Below are 20,877 nucleotides of genomic sequence, written 5' to 3'. Positions count from 1 at the left end.
ACCATTATCATTAAAAAGTAAGGTGTACAATCAATGCATTCTACCGGTGCTGACATATGGGGCACAAACTTGGAGACTGACAAAGAAGCTCGAAAACAAGTTAAGGACCACGCAAAGAGCGATGGAACGAAGAATGTTAGGCATAACGTTAAGGGACAGGAAGAGAGCAGTCTGGATCAGAGAACAAACAGAGATAGCCGATATTTTAATCAATATTAAAAGAAGGAAATGTAGCTGGGCAGGTCATGTAATGCGTAGGTTAGATAACCGGTGGACGATTAGGGTTACAGAATGGGTGCCAATAGAAGGGAAGCGCAGTCAAGGACGGCAGAATTCACAGGTGTTAGCTGCAATTGGTTGGCGCAGGACAGGGGTAATTGGAGATCGCAGGGAGAGGTCTTCGTCCTGCAGTGGACATAAAATAGGCTGATGATGATGATGACGACAAGCCAGTTACACGAATGAAAGTGAAGCAGGGTTTGCGACGGTGGTGGCTAGTGGTCATACTGATTTTGTAGGTAAGCACTGAGATTGTAGGTGTGCAGAGACAGACCTAAGTTTGTTAATTTAATGCTTACAGTGTAGAGCGTGTATCGGTTACCATTGTAGAAAATTTTTTGGGCTGAAGTGCATCTGGAGAAGCAAAATATTTTTGTTCAAGGCTTTTTTACGTGCAGACTGAGCGTAGCTTTTTTTTTTAATGTCACTCTATGAATTAGTATAATTAAGAGCTTAAGTGGTCAGCAGAGAGCAGTACGTTCCGCACTAGAGGCGCTGGTACTGGCTGGTAGCATTGACCGAATGAGCCACTTAATACGTGACATTTGTCCCTTTGACTTTCGATCGCAGTCATGAATTTCATGGTTCAAAAATTCACCGTTGTTTTCTGTTTCTGTGGCAACTTGAGAATAACCCACCACTTAGGCGAATTGTTAGCTCGGAAAGGCAGAGTTTGAGGATGTGTGACACATTACCTGGAGAGGATCCAGACTACTTAAAAAAAGACATGGCCTATCCGTATTGTGTGAGGCCGTTTTGCTATCAGAAGAGTAAACTTAATGGGAATGCAGATGGTCCGAGTCGCTGCCCCTCGTTTTCTGTTGCAGTATTGCTGACTCAGCATTGTTATTCATAATCAGTGATCTCATGCACAGCACTAAAAATGGATGCAATAAAAAATTAAATGTTGCTTCCCTTTTAAGTCATGTTAAAGCATTGAGATATGCGAGGTCAAAACAATGAATACATACCATGAGAATCATCACAAATACAACAAGAAGAGCTCCGATACAAATGCAAAAAATAGACTTCTTATTAGAGCAATTAACAGTGGATCTGTAAAAGAGAGAGTAAAAAAACATCAGACTATGGCAATACTTTTATGAGCGCTGCATGCATTGCGTGTGTGTGTGTGTGTGAGAGAGAGAGAGAGAGAGAGAGCTAAAAAATGGAAAAAAGAAGAGAACAAAAGAAAGAAAGGAAAAAAAATCACTTGCTACTTAGGCTGAAGCTATCACTATCTACATTGCAGACATTTTAATTTCACAGCACTTTGGCTAAGATATGTACTGTTCCCCTCCTTCAGTTACGCTTATTATGTGTCAGTGGCATTCACAAATATGGTAATTCAATTAATTCCTTATTTGGAAAAGCATATGAACTTTACAGGTACACATATGTGCATTTTACATACAAAGACTTAGACACGCCAAGTTTACATTGCTAGATGTCATGGTATCTTAACATATCCCCAGACAATGAGCAAAGGAATAAGAATTTCTATTAGACACTTGTAACATGCCACAAAGTTAAAGAATTGACCGCGGAAACAACCTTTAGCCTAAGCTTGCGTACTTTCTTTGCTTGCCAAACTGCACATATGCAGCACTCAACTTTTCTTCTTATATTACTGTTAACGGACACACAGAAAGCTGTAATAAATGAAGATACAAAAGTGACTTTCACAAGTATACGTACACACCAGACCGAAATAAGAGCTAAACACCTATACAGCACAGGAAAATAAAATTATCAAATATATTGTGCTTCAAGCCAGATGGCACAAACACATTCTTATTCATTCTATCACGTGTTCAAAGCTAACAGAAAGCAACAGCTTCATGATCACTTTTAATGTGTGATAAGAACGAAACAAACACAACAAGCATTTGTTTCCCACTACATGTGCTTCATACAAATGAAAACTTGGTACACACACATGTGCAGCGTGGAAAACTACAGCAACATGGTGTGACAATACAGTGACGGGGTAACAAGATACTGACATATAGATGCATCTTTTCTGATGCAGAGTTCATTATAATAAAAATACAATGAAGCAAGGTTGCAAACTGGGCAATTTGGTATGGTTGCATGGCATAACATTGCAGAAGTCACAGGAATATAATATATGGACAGACAAACTACTATGTACAGTTGTTGAGGAAAAGTCTGGAGACCACGGGTTGCACAAAAACTTTCCTTTTTTTTTTCTTCTCTCTTTCTTTGCTGTCTAGGTATGCAGGCTGAAATCATGTGGCACAGTTTATGCGAACCTGTTCGACCATTGCAATGCACCGAGAAAAACCCAAATTGCATGGCTGTGCTAGAACATTGTCTAATTTTTTGCTGATGCCATGGTCCCTAAACCTTTTGTACACAGTAAGCCAGTATGAAAGAGAACACCTAATTTTCTTTTAAACATCATAATTTTCCGTGTTCATGCACTTAAACGGCTTGTTTTTGTCCCTACCTATGACTGCCCAAGGCCTGAAATACAGGTTTGCAGTACAAATAAAAAGCAAGAAACCTTTTGAAGCTGGGTTCCCTGTCTCATGAGACCTAGAAAAATCAGTGCTGCAGACTAGAGCTTATCAGTAGCATCAAGTAGGGTTGCAGTGAGCCACTGTGAAATTTAGTGGTTCTTGTGGTCCCCCAGTGTCACCAATGTCACCAATGGCAAGTCATGCCTTGCCAATCTCACAGAGCCTCATTGGACACACAACTATTAGGGTCCAACGTTCCAAAGCTGAAAACTGTGGCTATTAGGGTAGCTGCCATGGAGGGTTCCAGATTATTTTGGCAAACTGGGAGTTCTGAACATGGAGCTAAATCCAAGTACAAGAGGTTGCAAAGGGGCACAGATGACTGTTGGCTCACCAGTGGGTCATAAAGCACTATAGGAATATCACGTGACCCACAATGGGTCATGATGCAAAGGTACTAGAACATCGAGAGGTGCTGTCACTGTGAACATATCAGTCTTTAAACCTGCCCTTAGAATTTACCAGTTAAGGCCTTCAATCATTTTTTGTAAGTTATTTCCAGCATTGCTGAACAGGACAATGTCATCTGCAAAGCACAGGTTGCTGGCATATTCCCAGTTAATCTTCACACCTAATCATTCCCTATGAAACATCTTCCAAGCAAGTAGTGAATTGGAGCGATTGTTTCAGCCTTTCGAACACCCTTCGCAAGTGGTATTCTTCTACTATTTTTGTGAGGAATTAAAAGAGCTGTGAGATGTCTAAATATTTCCTAAAATTTCCTAAGATATATGCATGCTTCCTCTACTCCTCGACTATGCAGTGCCTCCATGACTGCTGGTATCTCAAGTGAATAAAATACCTTTTCATTCTAGAAGGGCCATAAACAGAGGTTGGTCATATATTCTAGATTTCTCAACTACATGATTGGTAGTTCTCCCAGTTAATTTAAGTGTTGCCCCCGTTATACTTGAAATTACCATAGTGAATAATTTGTACAAAATCTAAAGCACCCTAATAGGCCTATAATGTTTCCACTCTTTAAAATAATTTCTTAAGGATTATTATTATGTTGGCGTTCTTCCAAGCCTCTAATACATTTACGATGCACTGTTTATAAAGAGTAGCATGCTTTTCAGTACAATATTCTTACCATCTTTCATCAGGTCGACTGTTAAGTCTACCTATTTATGCAGCTTTTCTCCTGGACATGTCTTGCAAAGCCCTTCCAACTCTACCCCTAGTTATAGATTGGACTTCCAGTTCTTTGCTGCAAGTATGTCTAACCATGGCAATGGGTACTGTACAGTTCAGTATAGAATTCCTCTGCAGCCCTTATTATATCACTGAAATTCCTGGTGACATTTCTTCACTTAAGACTGCACACATCACCTGCAACCCATGCCAAAGTCAAGGAGAGGGGGCCTTGGTTCAGACAGCCGACATGCTTGCCAAGTTCTACAGGGAATATGAGAGACTGCAACAAAGCAATAGGAGTAGCAGCCAAAATTGGCAACCATTAAGAGAGAGACACAACTCGGATCTCGGAGACGAGAGAACACCACTGAATGTGAAAGTTTACTTATTTTGCGGCTTTTTCCTTCCACGTCTCAGCAAACGTGAAACTATCGCATGTGAAGCTGCGTTGATTCAGCATCTGTTCCAAGCAACCAAAAGCACTGTCAAATGCTGGCGGACTACTTGGCGCCATAGCACATGTGCAGCAGCCACGCTCCCATAGCTTTCCCCTCATTGCCACAGAAAGTTGTCTGCGAGTATAGATCCATTAGGTTGAGCACTTTCAAAGTGGACACATTTGCCACATCATAAGGTGCACAACTAAGTTAAGCTTTACAGTTAACAATGCAATGCTTAAAATCATAGCTTGCTGCATGCCATTTTCTTGCATATCTATAGCATATAAGGTAGAACCTATCTTGATACTCCAAAGAAATTTTTCAAGAAAACATTTAAAAATAGGCAACGTTCAACCCCTTACTCTGTACCATGTTAGTTCTAGAAGTGACCAATTCTGGGTGAACAACAGTAGCCTTAGCCTGGAGCCAATGTTTTGATAAGCGGACTTGTCTCTGTCAGCAAAACTGCAAGACAACTTCCCTTGTTGAAGTATTGGTTCGAGGATAAGGCCTCATTTGTTCACCCCACATTGATCACTTTAAGTTTCCATCTTACCGTGAGCCCTTTGTCTTGTCTAGGTCTAGGAGGCTAATGACATTTATATTTTGTGTGAAAAGCTATATTGATTGGAGAGAGGAAAAATAGAAGAAATGCGGTGCTGCCTTTGTATAAATATTTCATGGATTTAAAATTGGACAAAGTGATCACATGTAAAGTGCCCAGATCTAATGCCACACGAATGTTTTCCATGTACTATTTTTCTTCTAAAAAGTGCATTTAATGTTTATTGGTCAATCTTTCAAAAGGCTCCTCCAAACAGCTCACTGGCTTAAATGGATCCGCTGTGCTCTGCAGGTGCTAATCACAGTTGGTGCCCTACAAGGACGCTTCCAAGAAGCAGCTTGGCCCTTGAGCACTGTCAATGAAACCAGCGCAGTGTGGGTCCAGTGCTCTACCTATCCTGTAGTCCTTTTTTACCTTGCAGCTTATTTTATTTTTCTAAACGCTGGAACACGTCCTTGTCTAACTAGTACTTTGTGAAGCCTCTGGGCCTCAAAGCACAGGAAAAATGGCTTGCATCTCAACTATGTCTAGGCAACAGCTGATGCACTGACACCAAGTCCTGAAGGAGACATGGGTGCCAACAGAAACATCAGTGGTTTACACACCCTCTGTAGTGCCTGGGTGAATTCCTTTCTGTTTAAAGGCTAGCGATTTTCTGGCTTAAAGGTACGTGATATTTTATTTAATTTTTTAATGTCATACATTTTCACCCACTCTGCCCAGGATATGGAGTAGGTTATATCAGACCATCACAGTTTGCATTTTTCAATTCATACTTGCAATCAGTACTGTGGTTTATACAGTCACATTTAGGCATCAACAGCAGCATTTGTAAGAGCAAATAAGAGAAGCTTTTGGTATTTTTTCACAAATGTTAACCCAGCTGTGCTTCTTTCAATCAACATAGAGCCTCTCTTGTGCTTCCAATGCCCAATTTCAATCACCATCACTATCGCATTTTGCGTGGCCTATTACGCCGAATTAGAAAGTTCCCCAGGCACATGATGGTGTTGGTGTCAGAGCAGTTTCTGTGAATGACATTTATTACGAGTTTTTCTCAACAAAAACTAAAGTAATGGTCACATTCCCAATACTTAATTCAAGTGCTTTTCATTGCACTCAGTCATTGCTGCAATGGACTCCGAATGACACTTTGTTTTGCCAAGTAGTGCCCAACTGCCAAAAGAGCACTCAGTTAGTCAAAGTGCACTTGCTCAAAGTGACTAAATTTGTTAGTCCAATGGGTCAATCTAAGCTGGTAGATTAAACTCAAAACTCTCAGCCTTCCTACAATAGAAAAATATGGCTTATCAGTTAAGCAAACAAAAGCCAAGCTTCTCTTTTTGAATTTTGCGCCTAAATCATGGCATTTAAAACATTATTGTGGCATCACGGATTTCATGGTATTTTAGTATACAGTAAAACCTCACTATAATAAAGTTGTTAAAATTGGTAATTTGTTTCATTACATCAAAATTTTGTTATACTGTTAGTTATGTAGGGTTTTATGGCGCAAAAGCAACTATGGCTATGATGCGCCATTCACAGGGTGAGAATATACATTTTGATGGAAGTGCTCCAAGCCACAGAAATTATTACTTTAGAGTTTAAGAAACCTGTTTCTTCTAGGAACTTAAAAATATTGGCTAGAGATACAAGTGTGTTTTCAGCTAGGATCAGGGAGGGATGACTGGTTGTTAGTGTTTTGTAAAGTTCATAAAAATATGTCTTTTTTCCTCCAATGCCGGACATGTTATTAGAATGTGATACATAGTTAGAGGTTCTTGGCATTGATTACAAACCGCTTATTCTTCATTTTTCAATAAAAAGTTATGTGTGTGTCCAATACAAACGCGACATAGAATAATTTCCATGAAACGTTCCTGGTGGCATGAAGTCTTCTACTCCAGTAGTATGGTACTTGTAGTTAGTTGTTAACTTGACAGTTCCAATCCTTTTGCCACTTTGAGGTGATCGCAGCTCCGAACACCCGGACACAGTCTTTGAATGGAAGATTTATTTGTGTTAGTCTTTCATGGACTGTCATTGCTGCACATTGGCCAGCTTTCTAATTTCCCAAGATTCCGACGTGGCTAGGAACTCAACAGAAACGGATTAATTTACTGTGATTTTTCACTTTCGCCAAGCATTCGCAGAATGCCGTCGAGAAGAGGTTCGCACTCTGGTTTTCTATGGAAGGAATTAAGTGAACTGAGAGAATCTGTGTAGACAACTGCTTTTTTGTAATCTCCTGTTACTATTTTTTCCAAAGCCATAAGTAGGGCGTATACTTCGGCTGTAAAGACCGAAGCAACCTAAAACAATTTTGCCAGTGTTCCGATACAAATGCACTTCCAACATGTTCATTTGTCTACAACCCGTCAGTGTAAAACTCTAAGTAGTTATTGTATTTTTCTTGCAATTCTGAGAAATCTTGCGCGGTGTTTCTTTTTTCTTGTGGTGTGTAAGAATGAAATCACAAAAGTGTGCAAAATCATACCATGGAGACAGTTTGTTCGCTCTTTTCGGGACTCACAGTTCCACTCGGAACATCGTAGTTTCGGCACATTTATTCTAAACGAAGGATACGTAGTTTGACGCTATGTGGTTTGTTCGTATAGTGCATTCTGTTTGTGGTGTAAGTGACAAGAGTGTGACATATATGATAAAGTAGAGCTGTGATTTTGAGTATGTATGAAATTGTGAGCAAGGCTCTTCGGTGCTCCAAACAGGGTTCGTTACTGTCGGCATATAGGCTTTCTACTGGTGAGGTCCTGCACACACCAGCTGCTAAGTGCAGTCAATGATTGTATGTGGGATCAAGACGTTTCATGTACGACTGCCTAGCTGACCTGTAACCTATGCACCCATAGTCAAGAATGCCGTGCACCACGGAGTGGTAAGTACGCAACAAGCATGTTCGGTCGGTGCCCCGATGCTTACGTGATAGGACCTTCAGGATGTTAAAGGGCCCCTCACCAGGTCTGGTCATTTTGGGCTGACAAGCGCAGAGCATACAATGCCCTACAATGCATACAATGTCTGCTAAGTATTACAACACTACGCGCCGTGGAAAGATATCAAATTGCAAACCTAACAGTGTTTTCCGTTCTCCTCGCGGGCACCCTGCTCCAAGCTAGAGGATGACGTTCACATGCTAGTGCGCCTACGTACATGTGTTTGTGCTGTGACGTCGCTTGTAGTGACACGATCTCGAGAATTATTCAAGGTAACATCTGTTATTTGTGTAATCTGTTGCTTGAATAGATGAATTAAAGTTTAGAGAAATAATAAGACACACAAACCAAATGTCTGTGTGTTTTTGTTTTACTTTGTACCGCAGCAAGAGAGATGTACCTCCGTTTTGTCTGCTTGTTCCCACGTCATGCAGTCACGGGTGCAGTCACGCGTACAGTCACACGTGCAGACATAGAAACTATGTCATTTTTTTACCGTGTTCCAGCATACGATCATGCTCTGCGATCCGCTTGTGTCTGCCTCAATATTTGTGTAGCATTGAATTATACCGCTAGTCAGATGTCCTTGTGCACAGCACGTAAAATTGCATACTGCGCGAAATGAGACAATCGCAACAGCCCGTGCCCAATGCCGTCAGCAGAAGTGTGCCTCACTGCAAAAAAGAGCGGAGAAAAAAAATGAAGGCGGGGCCCGTGATGTATGTGACACGCGCTTTTAAGAGCTTCGGTATGGGAGAACGCAGGGAAGGAATTTCGCTTGTGGAGGATAGACGAGGCAAGTGGAGAGAGTGTCTCTCTTGGCAGTGGCACTCGCCTCCTGAAATCATGAGTTCACGGCACTGAAATATTTTTATTTCGGCTATTAATAAACCAATTAGAAAAATTTTTGCGGCAGAACACTCCCTAGAGGACAGGTAACAACTTCCAGCCTACAACCAAAATTTGCTATGTGGCCTGATGAGGGGCCCTTTTAAGTGCTTTGTTTGCTTTAGTTTTTACGCTGTTAATGTGGGCAATGAAATTTAATTTATTATCAAAAATTATTCCTAAAAACTTTTGTTCGTGCTTAAATGGTAGTAGGCTTCGGTTTAATTTGAGAGCTGGGTCTGTGTGTAAGCCCTTTTGTAAAGACACGACTGCCACAGTTTTTTTGTGTAGAAAAATGGAATCCATTTTTATCGGCCCATTGTGTCAACCTGTTTATTGTTATCTGGATTTGCCTTTCTCACATAGATATACTCGAGGCACAGCCTGCAAATTGCAGGTCATCAACGTATAAAGAGTACATAATGTTGGATGGTATAACTGAATTTATGATAAGTTCACCTTCACCACGAAAAGCGTAGTGCTTAATAGGCAATCCTGTGGGACTGCACTTTCTTGGACAGACTTGGGACAATGTTGCACCCAGACAGATTTGAAATGTTCGGTTTGATAGAAAATCGCCAGACAGTTGAGCATTCTGCCACGTATTCCTAGCGTTGCTTGATCTTGTAAAATACCATACCGTCATGTGGTGTCGTATGCTTTTTCTAGGTCGAAAAAGATAACTAGGCAGTGTTGTTTATAAAGGAATGCCTCACATGTGGTATGTTCAAGACTAACAACATGGTCAGTTTTTGAGCAGCCTTCCTTGTAACCACACTGGTGAGTGTGGTTACACAGTAAGTTATCTGTTTCGAGAACATATGTTACTCTTATATTTATTATACTTTCATATGATTTTGCCATACAACTTAGTGCTATAGGTCTGTAGCTACTGAGAGTATTTGGCAACTTTCCCGCTTTCAGGAAGGGGACAATAACTGCGTTTTTCCACTCTGCAGGCATTTCACCCGTTTCCCAGATTGCATTGAAGAAACACAACAAGTCTTCCGCCGCTTGCTAGGACAGGTGGGCCAGCATAGTGTAATATATTTTGTCAGGACCAGGAGCTGCCTTCTTATCCGAAGAGATTACGCTGTTCATTTCATGGAGCCTTAAAGGGGCATTGAATGGTCTATCTGAACTTCCCGTTGTTAGAAGCTTTTTGTTTTTCTGTGGACTGTTTGTGTTTTAGGAACGTTGCGGAATAGTTTGCTGGGCTAGATATAGTGTAGAAGTGCTGGCCTAATATGCCTGCTTGTTCCTGTAGACTTGTTTGTGCGCCTGGAGCTGAGAGTATGGGGATTGTTCAGGGAGCATAATCGCCCCTCAATTTGCGAACCTGGTTCTCTTGGATGTGGTTGAGCTGTTACTTGATAAAATATAACTTTTCTGTTAGTTCTCCCCCCCCCCCTTTTTTTTCTTGCCTGCGGATATACCTTGCTTTCACTTTCGCTTTTTTGAACGACAGAAGATAATCATATGTTGGGTACATTCAAAAGATACCCCATGCTTTGTTTTGAAGTTTTTTAGCTTCTGTGCACTCGTTCGTCTGCCAGGGTTTTAGTTTTTTCTTTAAGAATCCAGTAGATTGGGGAATTGCCTCTTCTGCCGCAGTACTATGCAAGCAGTAATCCTCTCGCTCGCTTCGTCCATGCTTAGGTCATCTAAAATCACTTTATCCACACTGGCTTTTTCAGTGAAGAGGCGCCAGTTTGCTAGATGAAGTTTCCAATGGGATGCTCTACAAGGTAGGATAGGTATTGTGCATGTTAGTTTTATGCATGCGGGCATACGGTCACTACCGTAGGGATTAGCTATTACATTCCATTGGAGATCAGTGAATAGAGATAGAAAACACAGTACCAAATCGAGACAACTCATAGCTCCTGTGCTCCGGGAGCAGTACGTTGCAGCACCAGTGTTTAAAAGGCATATGCCATTTATTAGGATAAAATCTTCTAAGTGACGGGCCACCCGGAAAGCGGACTGGTTTTCTCCACCCGATCCCACCTGCAAGTCGACCTTACCAACAAGTGGGCATGGGTTTTCTTGGTACTTTCACTAAAAGCAAAGCAGGAAACCGCTACATCCTCGTGGTTACCGACTACCATACGAAATGGGTCGAGGCAGTCGCGTGTACAACGGGCACCGCTGCAGAACCTACTAAAGCCTCCGTAGAGCAAATTGTCTTATGCCGTGGGGCACCAGAAAAAGTGACAAGTGATCGAGGACAGCATTTTGTCGCCAGCCTAACTGAACAAATTTTCCGACTTGAAGGTAGCGAACGTGCCACTACTGCACTGTACCGCCTACAAGCCAACGGTTTGTGCGAGCGCTTCAACCGCACGTTGGCCGATATGCTCAGTATATACGTTTCTTCACGCCATCGCGACTGGGACGATTTCTTCCGTAGGTGCTCTTTGCGTACAATTCTTCTACCCACGAAACCGCTGGTCTTTTAAGTGCTTGTCCCCTGGTGTCTTTTGTTTTGCTACCCCATAACATGTTATGTGTGTTAAATTCACCTGCCATTAAAGAGGTTCAGGTAGATGGTTTAAAATTAACTCTAGATCTGTTACAGTAAAATGCAAATGCAGTGGAATGTATAGTAAACAAATGGTGATGGTATTGCGAGCTAAAATGGTGACAGCAATGGCTTCTATGAGACAGTTACATAAGAGTCCTCTGAAATTCGAGTGGATAGTAATCCTATCAAATAATCCTATCAGGCGATTTCAACCTGCCCGAGGTGGATTGGTCAACATTCACAGCCCGAAACCGAAATGATATTCACTGTAAAATACTGATAGACATGGCCTTCGCGTTCGACTTACTGCAAGTAGTTCAAAATTACACCAGGATTCAGGGTAACTCAAAGTCCATACTCGATTTGTTTTTTGTAAGTGGTTCAATTACAGCCGAAACTTCCTGTGAGGTAATACCTGGTATCTCGGACCATTCTGCAGTATTACTAGAATTGACTGGTGCAGCAATTAAGCGTAATAATCCAACCTCTAGTTTCCCTAACTTTTCACGAGCAGATGATGTCTCTATTAGTGACACGCTTTCTTTTAATTTAGATGTTTTCTCATCCTCTACTGGAGATATAAACAGTCTTTGGCATCAATTCAAAATAATTGTAAAAGAATGCATCGACAAATATGTTCCCCGTATTGTAAAGAAGTCGAAGCGCAAAAACGCCTGGATCTCTCGGGACACATTGCGGTTACAAAGGCAACTCAAGAGGCTAAAGAAAAAAGAAAAATCTACAAACTCTTCCTATACTGCGCAGAAAATAGCGGATGTTACATTACAGCTAAAAACACAAGTACGAACTGACAAACAACGGTATTTCGGAGAGTCCATACCTAACTTTATACGCACGTCCCCCGAGCAATTCTGGCGGCACATACGCCCGACTTCTAGCGACTGTTATGTCTTTGATATCGAAGGTGTACAAGTAGATGACGCAAAAAAAATCTCAAATGCCTTTAATGAGCAATTTAAGAGCATCTTCACTGTTGATAATGATATTTTACCGTACTTTGACGCAAATTTCCCACCCATACCAGATGTTCTAATTAGTGAAGCTGGAATTTTGAATATGCTCTTAAAACTCGATGTAAAGAAGTCCCCAGGGCCAGATAACATACCAAACGCATTTTTAAAGAGATACGCAGAATGGGTCTCAAAATACTTGTTTGTTCTGTTCTCTAGATCACTATCTGAGGGGCAAGTTCCGGACGACTGGGGAATCGCCCGAGTAAAACCTGTCCATAAGAATGGGAGGAAAGACTGCATAAAGAACTATCGTCCGATTTCCTTAACCTGTACTGCATGTAAACTCTTAAAACATATTATACATAGCCACATAACGCAGTTTCTTGACAAACATCACATTTTAACAAAGTATCAACATGGATTTCAACAAGGTTATTCTACATGTACCCAGCTAGCAGAAACTATACATGACTTTGCACTTTCAATTAATAACGGAAAACAAACCGATGTAATTTTTATGGACTTTAAAAAAGCTTTTGATGAAGTCTCTCATAAGAAGTTATTGCACAAATTAGGGACAATATTAAATAACGAGCAACTTTTAAACTGGATTGCCGCATACATTAACAACCGAAAACAGTTTGTTGTCTTTAATGGAGAAACCTCGGAAATTCTTGGTGTAGACTCAGGCGTTCCCCAGGGGTCTGTGCTTGGGCCCCTTCTTTTTCTTTTGTTTATTAATGATATTGTCTGCAACATTCCTGTCAAAATACGATTGTATGCCGATGACTGTGTGATTTACACTGAAGTGAACAGTACAGCTGACCAAATTCTTTTAAATGATGCACTCAACAAAATTGTTCAGTGGTGTGATATGTGGCAAATGTGTATAAACTATGAAAAAACAGTGTTCATGAGAGTTACTCACAAAAAAAGACCATTAACCTTTGTCTATTCTATCAACAGCAGTGTTCTTCACGAAGTACCTCATTACAAATACCTGGGCCTCTGGATAACAAGTAACTTAGACTGGACTAAACACATTGATTATGTCGTAAGAAATGCAAACTGTAAGTTGTTCTTTTTACGAAGAGCTTTAAAATTTACCACTCCTGATGTCCGCATGACCGCATATAAAGCGCTTATTCTCCCATCATTAGATTATGCAGCCATAATCTGGGACCCCTTCACTAGGACTAATATTAACAAGATTGAAAGCGTACAGAAAAAGGGTGTGCGATTCATATATAACAGCTTTGGACGTTCTTCTGTTTCTGCCCTTTTAACCAGAGCAAACTTGCCACAAATAACGCAAAGAAACCGGTCATCTAGGCTAAAATTTATGTATCAGATTGTAAAGGGGCACTATAAATTAGACACTTCAGACGTAATAACCTTTTCATCCGGGTATGCAACTAGACAAAGACACCAATTAACAATTGCTCCGTTTCGCACACGTAACAACTCCTTTAAATACTCTTTCTTTCCGCGGACAATAACTGAATGGAACCAGCTTACTAACACCCAAGTTCAACAGCCTTCACTTACCTTGTTTACATCGTGTCTAACTTAGTAGTTACCGTATGCCTTCTATTTCAGTTTATATTAGTTTATTTACTCTTATGTATCTATGTATTTGTCGGTTGCCTTTTTTTGTGATCTTTTCAACATTTGTACCTTCCTGCCAAAATCCCCAAAGTGGGATTGCAGTATCAATAAATAAATAAAAAAAAATAGTAAAAGCCATCTTGATACTGAAAGGTAAAAGATCGTTTTCTTATTTAACATGGTTATCGGGACTTTGTCCTTCTTTACACGCTCTCTCGAGCGTGTGTCCTTCGGCGTTGACGACACCAGGATTTTTTACTTGACTTTCATCTCTCCCTCTGAGGTGCTGGAGGACCGAGAGTTGGACATCGAGACAGTTGTCTCGGGCCTTGGGGTTCACTTGATTTTAGGGCTCTGTGGGACTGGTGTCTGCAGGGCCTTTAAAAAGGATGGAGCAGCACTGGCTGCTTCTACCACGGGGGCAGGCGGAGTCACTCCGGGACCACTATGTGTGGGCTCGGAGGACTCCCGAGACCTCTGTGACATTGCCCCATCTGCATCACATCGGCATAACTACTTCTTGAAAGGTACGAAAATCGCTTTCTTGCTTCAAAGAGTGAGATTTTTTAACAGTTGGTGCAATTACTTCCGTTTATCTTTTTCAGCAAGGGCAAAACCACGAGTAAGCTGAATGGTCTCTTTAGCAGTTAACACAATGTGGGGAAGAAGTGCAATTGTCAGATTGGTGATCATTGGAGCTGCATTTAGGACAGGTTTTTTGTCCTCGGCATGCATGCGAAGCATGTCCAAACCTCTGACATTTGAAACATTGTCTGGGGTTCGGGGCATATGGTCTGACATTTACTTTTACATATCCTGCATGTAGCGCGGTAGGCATTACGCTTGTTTCAAAGGTGAGTATAACATGTCTTGTGGGGATTCCTCGGTCATTTCTGCAGATGACTATTCTTTGTACTTTGGTCACGTTTTGTTCCTGGAAACCCTCCAGCAGTTTCTCCTCGCTCAAGTCAAGAAAGTCTTCCTGAGATATCACACCTCTGCTTGTATTTAATGTTCTGTGGACTGAAATTGTCACTGTCACGTCGCCAATACTGTCAAGTTCCGAGAGCTTTTGTGCTTGATTTTGTCATTTAGTTCTAAGAGGAGGTCTCCGCTAGACATTCTTGAGGCATTGTATGTCGGTCCAATTTTGTCTTTGAGGCACTTGGCCACAAGGAACGGAGAGAGCTTTCATACTGGCATGTTGTCTTCGTTGTGAACTACACAGTACTTGGGAAATGACGGAACGTTCCTCCGGAAGGAGAACTGCAACGCTGCTTCGGTGCGGCATCTTTTCACGTGCGGGTCATAAACAACAGAAGTTTGCGCTGCCAAAAGAAAATGTGTATGTTCAGCAACAGCACCGACCGCCCACCATGGAGTCCAACGTGGGGACGTGGCAGAGCTTGCATACAAGTCTGCATGACGCCAGTTGTACGCCGCTACTATAACTAAATATGATGTACCGAAGGTAGGATAGCCACACAGGAAACGGGAGGAAATGGAAAAGAGAAGACAGGAAAGGCCAGAAAGTGAGAGAGAGAGAGAGAGAGAGAGAGAGAGAGAGAGAGAGAGAGAGAGAGAGAGAGAGAGAGAGAGAGAGAGAGAGAGAGAGAGAGAGAGAGAGAGAGAGAGAGAGAGAGAGAGGGGGGAAAGGCGACTGCCGGTTTCCTCCAAGTGGGTCAGTCTGGAGGTGCCGTCTATGCGAAGCAGAGGCCAAAAAGGTGTGTTGCCTCCGCCAGTGGGCCTTAAAGGTCCGAACACAACTGGCAATGGCTCAACCCCCAGGATCCCCCTTTCCCCAGACACAGCTAAGCTTCGCACGGCTACACGCGGGAGGGTCCAACCCTCATGTGCTCGGGTACTTGGTGTCGCAACACACCAAACACCTGCTGACACAGACGCCCCTACAGGGCAAAGTTTTGTTGTACTGAAATTATATCTTTTATGCAAATAAATACAGTTACTGATGGATCTTTTTACATGGAAAGGGACACAAAACTTTCCGAATTATTGGGCAATCAGAAAAAATGAATATCAATGAAAATAATAATAATAATTTTGCCGAATTTGAGAGTCTGCAACGAAAAATACGGTCTCATGCCGTGTCGGTGATATTTTCACATCAGCGGTACGAAGCAAAGCCAGCCATGCTTTCATGTCTGCTCCACCCCAGCGGCTGACAGTGTTGCCCACAGTGGACCAACACAATCATGAAAAGCGCCATCAGTGGGAAGTGGATGCTTCATCTGCCTCTTGTTTCAACGCATCTCCGAAGCTCGAGATTACCACAGCTGCTCTCGGTCACATGGTGCATGATTTGAGAGGTGTGTTTACAAGCAGCCGCATGTAATTCAGCCATTTGACCATCTGTGGCACAAAAGTTTCCATTCATTGTCTCAGTATCTCTTTGCGGTGGAACTGAAATTGTTTTATACTGAAATTGTGTATAAACACACTTTGTTATAATGAAATTCAAAATACACATTCTATGGACAAGAAGTTATAAAATGTTACATACTTTGTTATATTGAAGTTTGCTATATTGAGGTTTAACTGTATTTTGATCCACTCATCCATAAACATTACCAAGTTGTTTTCACCCATTTTCATAACCATGCATTCCTTTTTATAGACAAAGAATTAACTAGCCTTAGGAAGATGATGCCAAAATCTATGACATAATCAGGAGCTGGTGAGGTAATTTAATGCCTGACAAGTTCCATATCTTAAAATTAGGGAGACTAGCTGAGTGGGGTAATCATGAAAAGAGAGAGAGGAGAAAGCAGTGATGAGCAGCACATCATGCCTTTCATTTAAACAAACCTTATTACTTTTAGTGCATGTATATCACAAGAACCCTTCCTGCATGCTACCCATCACAAAAATGATGACTGTAATCATCACAAATGATGAAGCAGGTAAGAAAGGGTAATTTCATCATGATGGTCATCATGAAATTGTGCCACCGCCAGACTCGTGTGCAGCAGTGAGCACACCAGCAGCAAAAGCACAAGGCCACCTCTAGAATGAATCGATTCCAGCTCTGCCATTTACGTACAGATGCTGTGAAGAAATGCAGCATTAAGCATGGCCTCTCAGATCAACACATCGCATGCTAGCATCTCATGGCACCGTAACTCATGGAAGCCATGTATGAAGCTACTTAACAACAGTGTCACATTAAGCCGTGGTCTGCAACCAATCTAATGGTGGAAGCACGGTGTACTAAAATTCTCTTAGCTGTAAGGCTGAAGTTGCGGCTTTATAATTGCATTACTGCTCCTTGACAGCATGTCGATCCAGTTCAGCTACACCAACTGGCCTTTCTTTTTGTATCTGGGTGGTCCAATGGCAGTCTTTATGTATGAGAAAGAGCACAATTTCCAGGAGATAATTTTCTCAGTTATAAAACTGTACAAAATGACCAAAATTTGTACATTGTACAAATACTCCAGGAGACTTCGTAGGTATGCAATTTAGAGGTAGGATTGCTTCCTGTATTTATTTGCAGTTCTTTCTTGCATACCAAGATTCTAATTATAGTAACGCTGTTGTATATTCACAATCCAAGAAGAGTAATAATGAGGGACATTCATTAGAGATTTCCCCCTGACCACTTCTTTTTATCGCAGGATGCTGAAAATATTATAGGTGAAGTCTCTATGGGTTATTTGCAAATTTGCAACCCTGAACTGATATGGGCATTGCTCTAACAGGCGGTGAAGCGGTGCAAGGTGCAATAATGACCTAGTGGACTACACAGCAGTCAACAAGTTCCTTTACTTGAAAGACTGCACACCAAGGAAGATGCTTGATGAGTGAAAGAGGTTTATGGAGAGGATTCCTCATCATATGATGTAGTCAAGAACTAGCATCATGAATATAAACGTGGTCAGATTTCAGTGGACACCATTCAGCACACCATTCAGCAAGCAGAAGCCACCATTTTGGAAAATCACCACGTAACCCTTCGAGACTTAGCCTAAAATGTCAAGATTAGTGTGGGGTCTATGTAAAAAATAATTCAAAAACATGTTCATATGCATAAGTCATCCGCTCGCTGGGTTCCCCGGCTGCTCACACTTTTCCAGAAACTGGAATGAGACTAATGCTCCCAGGCTCTTTTGACGATGGACAATGGAAACCAGGAGGACTTTTTCAACAGACTGATCATACAGGAAGAAAGCTGGGTCCATCACTGTAATCCAAAGACTGAAGTCCAATCGATTCTATGGAAGCATTCAGGCTCACCGACTCCAAAGAAGGCCCATTCCCAATCCTTGGCAGGCAAGGTCATGCTTAGTCTTGAGAGCAGCATGGTGTAGCAAACGGTACCACGATAACTGGGGCATATTGTGCATCACTACTGTGGATATTGCTGGAGTCCATCAAAACCATGAGATGTGGCATGCTCACCAAATGTGTTAGCCTTCTGCAAGACAGTGCCCCAGTTCACAGCTTGCATGTTGCTCAGATGGAAGCAGCACGCTGCTGCAGGTTTTAAATTTTACTGCGTCCCTCTTATTCCCCTGCCCTCGCACCATCGTACTTGCACCTCTTTTCCCTAATGAAGCCATTTTTGAAGGGCAAGCACTTTGCAGATGATGAGACTATGATTTCTGAAGTCACAACGTGAATTTTGGAGCAACCTATTGGCTTCTACAAGTATATAGGGTATTTAACATTGCATAAAGAGATGGGAGGAGTGTGTGTCCCTAGGCAGCACCTATGTGGGCCAAGTTCCGTTGCTCTCAGTCCACAGGAAATAGGCAAGGGGAAATCTTTAATGAATGCTCCTTGTACCAACTTAATCAAAAGAGGTCCTGCGACACTATTTTAACAGTCAAGTGCTGCACAACAATGAGCTCCTTGTAAGGTCCTAAGGTTATTTCAAAAAGAATTATGAAAATTGGTGTAGGCATATGAAATTTATTAAATTTACAAATTAAGAATTAAAGCAGGTGAAAGAAAGAGGCGTACCCTTTCGCATTTTGCTTACTCAGCGATGACTTATGGTGCTTCCAATGCAGCATGGTTTATTAGTTCACCTCGTAAAGGCTGCTCTTTCATGGTGGCCTTTCCACGACAGCACTCAACCGTGCTTTTTGATGGATGCCCTTACTATGGTTACAATTGCACTGTGCACTACATGTTACCGGAGTGCTGGTAGTGACATCTTGTCCAACACTTTGTTCAACCAAAACATATGAGAAATTTTTATGCCGCATTATTGTTCTTGTAGAAGGGGAGAAAGTTTCTAGTGCATGTACTGGTAGAAATAGTGTACTAGTGCTAAAGCACATACTAGTATATGCTATTGATTGTTCCTGCCAGCACCCTTTGGACTAGCAGATAGGTAGAACCATTTTCATTGTAATTATATTTTTGCTTGTTCTAACTGACATCAGTGTCACATCACTATAGTAACAGTGCTGACATGCACACTAGTGTTTCCGGGGAACCTGTTACAGTGTGTTCAGTAAGGTTCCATAAATTTACAGGCAGGCTATAACCCCCTAATGATCTTTTCTCATATGACAGAATTGCAATACAATTTCCTGCAGATATGTTAGGTGCTATGCATCATCATGTGTAACGACAAACCCTTGGAAAAACCTGAATTGGCACCGAGTTCAATGTGATACTAGGTGAAAGACGTGCGTCATGTAAACCATTAGACAGTGCACCTAGCGTCATTTGTAAATGTTTTTAATTAATATTTCACAGTAGCTAAGACTTCCTTGTAGTCGTAAAAAGCATAAAACCTGCTTTTCTTTAAATGTCATGACTGTACATGCATATCATACATGCCACAGTATGATCTCCATGCTTAACAAATCGAAACGGACAATAAGACCTATGTGTCACGTGCCTTTTGTCTCACGTCCACTCCTTAGACGTGGAGTGGGATGATGCAGTTGGCACGGTAACCGATTCTGGAGCAAAGTAAAATACTAAGTACTCTGATCTCAGCACTTTCACTGCTGCTGAAATCAGCAAACATGTAACCAGCAAATGTGGAATAAAAACAACATGCATAATATACGCTGCAGCGCCCCTTAACTTAATATTCCTGTTAAACATATTTTTCCTAATTCATAAAATTTGTGTACAAAGTAAGCATGGTTTACTACACCAAGAGAAAAACGGATACCAGAAAGTGAACCGAGTAGGAAAGGATGTGGGCAACATGCATTGAAATATGACGTAGCAGCAGCAACAGCATAGAGGAAGCAAAAAATAATAGGAGGGAGCATGACTACAGACAACCCACCTTGGAAAATCAACCTCCTCCGATTCCACCGTTCCTTTCCTTCGGAGCCCACCTACGTGTTGACTTTTGCGCAATACGCCCTGCACGGTTGCCTCATCTTTCAAGGTATTGCAGGGTTCGTGCTAGCTTGCAGTGGTGCTATCGTCACGGTCGGCCCTTGCCCCCACTTGCTCTTTTGCTCTACACTACCCCTTACTCTTTGTGCACTTGGTAGCTAGAAATTACCGCTTGCCCATCACGTGGCAAGGGCCTATTTCCCATGAGTCTTTCCTTTACATTTTTATGATTAGGTCCCAAGATTGTCACATGATGCTCCCTTCTAGTCATTGTCCTTCCTCCATGAGCAACAGTGATCATGTTGGTAATGACACTATAATGATAACTATGAGCAAAAGGTTCAGTACCGCTTTCCACAATGTCTGCAGCGAAAGCGAGAAGAAGGTGCTGCATCCAACTGCACATAAAACAGAGAAAAAGAAAGTCCATGATATGCATGCATTCAAATATATGGAGTCAATATGCCATTAAATGACACATGTATGTACAAAAGTAAACCCCTTCCTATACACAAAAAGGAAATATTACTACCATGAGTCAATTATACAGGGTCCATTATGAAAGTAATGCACATTTTCTGGGAAGAATAGATTTACTGACCAGACCTGCACAAATGGTCAAA

General features: G+C 41.6%; 1 protein-coding gene across 3 annotated transcripts in view; it reads right to left on the bottom strand.

Annotated features, from left to right (window-relative positions):
* The window catches only part of LOC142557963 (type 2 phosphatidylinositol 4,5-bisphosphate 4-phosphatase-like), a 95,846-nt gene that overhangs the window by 34,985 nt on the left and 39,984 nt on the right, over positions 1–20,877 (bottom strand). Inside the window, exons 5-6 of one of the 3 annotated variants that reach the window (XM_075670143.1) lie at positions 20,603–20,652; positions 1,251–1,335 (exon numbers count right to left, since the gene is read on the bottom strand). In XM_075670143.1, coding sequence (XP_075526258.1) covers positions 1,251–1,335; positions 20,603–20,652 — 135 coding nt within the window. Of the gene's footprint in view, positions 1–1,250; positions 1,336–4,400; positions 4,423–19,796; positions 19,861–20,602; positions 20,653–20,877 lie in introns of those variants that run through there. The other 2 variants (XM_075670151.1, XM_075670148.1) reach the window with 2 other exon arrangements.

Source organism: Dermacentor variabilis, chromosome 1 (genome assembly GCF_050947875.1).
Source record: "Dermacentor variabilis isolate Ectoservices chromosome 1, ASM5094787v1, whole genome shotgun sequence".
In the NCBI taxonomy this organism is placed as follows: Eukaryota; Metazoa; Arthropoda; class Arachnida; order Ixodida; family Ixodidae; genus Dermacentor; species Dermacentor variabilis.
Note: the sequence above shows the minus strand (reverse complement) of the source record. Positions and strands in the feature narration are given on the sequence as shown.